Here is a 4,592-nt window from a genome sequence, read left to right as displayed (position 1 = left end):
TGTCTGACACTCCTTATGCAATAAGTAACTGGACTTTTATGTTTACTTTAGAGAGACTTTACTTCATTTCTTTGTTTTTTCATCTAATGTTTCGTTGCAATTTTTTTTAATTTAATTTAATTCAAAATCCCCAATTATTGTAGTCATTCAACTCCAACATAGGCACTATTATATTACTAAAAGTCATTATTAATTGTAATTCAGACGACGAAATTTCCTTCCAAAAAATAAATAGAATATTACCCACAAACTTCCGATGTGCTTTGTAGTGAACAATTTATATCACAAATTAAAAACTATTTTATTTTATTGACTTTTAAAATATTTCACTACAATAATTGATTCACAAAAGCTTACACTATTTTTGACTTGTTAACTTGATTAAAATGAATTTACATATATTGTACGGTGGTTAACTTGAAGAGTCTGTATTGTTAACGGACTAAAAGCGTTGCCTGCTCTGCTTTATATAGTTAGAATGCTAGAAATATCTGGAATAAAAAATGTAAATCGCTGATTTGAAAACAATCGAACATATATATAAAAAGGATGAATATATGTTCTCGAATAAAGTAAAGCAGGCCGTTTATGTGTGTGACAGAAACAAGCATAATATTCAAAGAAAGTTCTAGAGTATGGTTGACTAACCATAGCAACAAAGTAATTAAGAAAGATATGAATACAAAGTTTATTCATAATCGAAGGTTGTTGCTGTTACCACAGTTACCCTACATATACCCCATTCCTAGCGTAGCGATTAAGAAGCAAAATAAATATATTATTTGAAACTGGTTGTGTGGCCGTTTGTGGGGGTGTTTGCGTTATTGTAGGTTGGATCTCTGTTCGTTTGTCATCTTTCGGTGTTGATTCGTCATTAAAAATATATGCTGGTTTGATGCGGTCGATTGCAATCATTTTGTCTTGTTCGTTCAGTGAAATTTTGAAATACTTGTCGTTTCGCTCAATTACTGTGTGTGGACCAGAATATTGAGGTTCGAGTGGTTTTTTAGTACGATCGATTCGAACAAAGACGTGGCTGCACGTTTTTAAGTCCGGATGCATGTAAATGTTTCTTTTATTGTCGTGTAGAGTTGTTTAATTTTTATCTTTCGCATGTTCTCTTGTAATTGCCGTATGACTTCGATTGGTGAATCGTTGTCATTTCGGGAGTCGACTATGAATTGTCCCGGAATACGAAGAGCAGTTCCAAAAGTTAATTCGGCGGTCGACATGTTTAGGTCTTTTATTGTAGTTGTGCGTAATCCGAGTAGAACGGTTGGTAGAATTGAGCACCAGTTTCCATTCAAGTGGCATTTGATAGCTGTTTTTAAACTCCTATTCCATCGTTCTATTTTACCGTTAGATGCCGAATGATACGCCAATGTTGGTTTATGTTCAATCCCAAGTAGTCGGGTAAGTTCTTTGAATAACGAACTTTCAAACTGTGATCCACGGTCGGTAGTTATGGCTTCTGGCACGCCATACCTGCTGATCCAGTAGGTGTAAATAGCGTTTGCGTCGGTGTCTGCGTTGATGTCTGGCGTTGGAGCCGCTTTTATCCATATTGATGTACGTTCTATCATAGTAACGCAGTAACGATTTCCTGTGAGGGTGGTAGCGGTCCGATGATGTCTATATTGACATGTGAAAATGTTGTGTCTGGAATTTTGAATTCTGTTGGTGGAGAGCGTGTGTGTCGATGAACTTTCACTTTTTGGCTGCTGATGCAGCTTCGAGCTCCCATTCAGTGCAGTCTTTTTTCATGTTTGGCCACACAAAGCGTTGACGTACCAGTTTGGAGCTAGCCACGGTACTGGGATGTGATAAATTATGCATCGCGAAGAAAACGTTTTTTCGTAGTGATTTTGGAATGTATGGCCGTACTGTCGGTGTTTATGTGTCGCAAACTGTTTGGGTGTTGCACAGCGGAGTGCTCTTTTTCTCGAGGACAAGTGATGTATTGTTTAAAAGTAAAAGTTTTTGTAGTTCCGGGTCATTTTCTTGTTCCCGAGCGAGTTCATTGTATGGGACTGTGCTGGGTAAGATTATTTCTGATAGCCTTCATAATGTATCGGCTACAACATTGTCTTTTCTGGCCACGTGACGAATGTCTGTTGTGAATTGGGAAATGAATTCCAATTGTCTTGTTTGTCGTGGTGAAGCGTTTTTGCTTGAACCTTTGGTGAACGCGAACGTTATCGGTTTGTGGTCGGTATAGATAGTAAATGTGTGGCCTTCTAAGAGGTTTCGAAGTGCTTGATTGCCTGGTAAATTGCTGTAAGCTCTCTGTCGTACGCACTATACTTGATCTGTGCTGCGTTGAATTTTTTTGAAAAGATTAATGGTTGAAAACCCTCTTTGTGACGTTGTTGGAATACATCACCCATTGCGGAATTGCTTGCGTCGACGTGAATGGATAGTGGTTTACACGGATCAGGGTGTGCGAGTGTTCTACAATTTTATAGATCAGTTTTAAGTTGTGCGAAGGCGTTATCGGCGTCGTTGTTCCAAGTGATTGGACGGTTGTCGTTTTTCTTTGCGTTGCGCGTAAATTCAATCAGTGGTGCTTGAGTTGATGCAGCATTTGGTATCTGTCGACGATAAAAATTGATCATCCCCAAAAATCGACGGTGTTCGGCGATAGTTTTGGGTTTAGGGTAGTCGATGATAGCTTGAACGCGTGCTGGATGTGGTTTTATGCCGGTTTGTGATACTAGGAAACCGAGGAATGAAACTTCACTTTTCCCGAAATCACTCCTAGCGATGTTAATTGAAATTTTGTGTTCGTTTAGACGTTGGAATAATGCGTCGAGATGCTCCATGTGTTGTTCTTCGTTATCGCTGGCGACCAGAAAGTCGTCGATATAAGTAAAGACGAAATCTAAACCGCGTAAACATTCATGTATATAGCGCTGAAAAGATTGAGCAGCGTTGCGGAGTCCGAATGGCATAACGGTGAACTCAAACAAACCGAAGGGTGTCGTAATAGCTGTTTTCGGAACATCGTCGGGATTGACGGGAATATTATGATATGCTCGGACGAGGTCTATTAAAATATGGTTTTGCCGTGTAGGAAGTTCGTAAAATCGTAAATATGTGGGATTGGATATCGATCGGGTATTGTTTTGGCATTCAATGCTCGGTAGTCGCCGGTAGGTCTCCAAGTTCCATCCTTTTTCTGGACCATATGGAGTGTGCTAGCCCATTGACTTTTTGAAGGGCGACATATTTCCGGTTCCATCATCGTTTGGAATTCTTTTTGTGCCACTTTTAACTTGTCAGGGGCAAGACGTCTGGGTCTAGTCGTAACAGGTGTGCCACGGGTGTCGATGAAGTGAAAAACGCTTTTGCTCACTGCGCGATTCGCAAAATTTGGCGGTTTAGTTATGCTGGGATATTTTTGCAGAAGAACTGCATATCGATGAATGCGATCAATAGTTGAGATGGTTGAGGTGATGGCCCGAGTTTGGCTGCGTAGTTTTGTGTTCAAAGCTGTTGTTGAATCGATAAGTACGATTTTTGATGTCGACCATGAGATTGTGGAAGGAGAGAAAGTCAGCGCCGATGATTGGAGCGTCAACGTTCGCAACTGTAAAAGTTCATTTAAATGTTCGGCGAAGTCCCAAATCTATCTGTAAGGTCCGTTCGCCGTATGTGTTGATTGTTGTTCCATTTGCTGCGTATAGCTTGAATTCGGCTGGAGCATTGTAGACTTTGTTTTTGGCTGGTAGCACGTTGATGTCTGCTCCTGTGTCAATCAGGAAATTGTAAGCGTTTGATCTGTCGAAAATAAATAGGCGACGCTGAGGTTTGGGGCCTGGGTCACTGGCCGCCTCTAGTGACTGGCTTTCTCGTTTTTCCGATTGCTGTACTTGACCCGTAAAGCGACATGGTGATTGGCATTTTCGGGCTTTTCTTCTGAAGCGTCTGTGGTAGTAGCATATGTCGGGCGATGGTGATCGGTATCGTGACTGATAGTTATTGCGTGAACGAGATTGTGAACGACTTCGATTGAATTTTAACCGTCGAATCTCAGCTGTCAACTCGTGTATTTGCTGTCGTAAATCGCCTGTGACCTCTGAGCTGCTGGTAGTTGGACTGTTAGTAACGGGCGCCAGCGAATGGTTGACTGGTGCAGCGTCGAGTAGTTTGTCCGCCATTTCGGCGATCTTATTTAGGCTGTCTGGGCTGATGGATAGAATTTATTTAGCTGAACTTGGAAGTCTGTCGAGGAACATTATTTTGACGAATTCGGCGCTGATGTTGGCACCTGCTATTGCACGCATTCGTCGTAGTAGTACTGTGGGTTTTTGATCACCCAGTTCCAGTTCAGTAAGAAGCGTTCTCACCCGTTTGTTGTCTGAATCCGAAAACTCGTTGATCAATCTTTGCTTGAGGGTTTCGTACTTGTTTGTCAGTGGTTCGTTGTCGAAAAAATCCTGTATGCGCTCGAGAACCGATCCGTCGATGGCGGCGATGATGTAGTTGAACTTGCTCAAGTCGGTTGTAACGCTGGCCGTAAAAAGTTGCTTCTACTTGCCTGAACCAGATTTTGAGGTTTTTGTCCCAAAACGTTGGAATTTTGACGGAAG

The 4,592-nt window shown here is 41.3% G+C and overlaps 1 protein-coding gene across 1 annotated transcript; it reads right to left on the bottom strand.

The window, feature by feature from the left end:
- Positions 1–3,599: 3,599 nt before the first annotated feature.
- On the bottom strand, positions 3,600–4,160 carry LOC123301404. Its single transcript, XM_044884141.1, has one exon. It carries the CDS (start codon positions 4,158–4,160, stop codon positions 3,600–3,602), a length of 561 nt encoding a protein of 186 aa, XP_044740076.1.
- Between the last annotated feature and the right edge of the window lie 432 nt (positions 4,161–4,592).

This window comes from Chrysoperla carnea, chromosome 5 (assembly GCF_905475395.1).
Source record: "Chrysoperla carnea chromosome 5, inChrCarn1.1, whole genome shotgun sequence".
Lineage (NCBI taxonomy): Eukaryota > Metazoa > Arthropoda > Insecta > Neuroptera > Chrysopidae > Chrysoperla > Chrysoperla carnea.
The sequence above is the reverse complement of the archived record's forward strand: the minus strand, read 5'-3'. Positions and strand labels throughout refer to the sequence as shown.

Coding starts and splice junctions, on each gene's coding strand:
- LOC123301404 (XM_044884141.1), bottom strand. CDS start 4,160: ATGGCGGACAAACTACTCGACGCTGCACCAGTCAACCATTCGCTGGCG.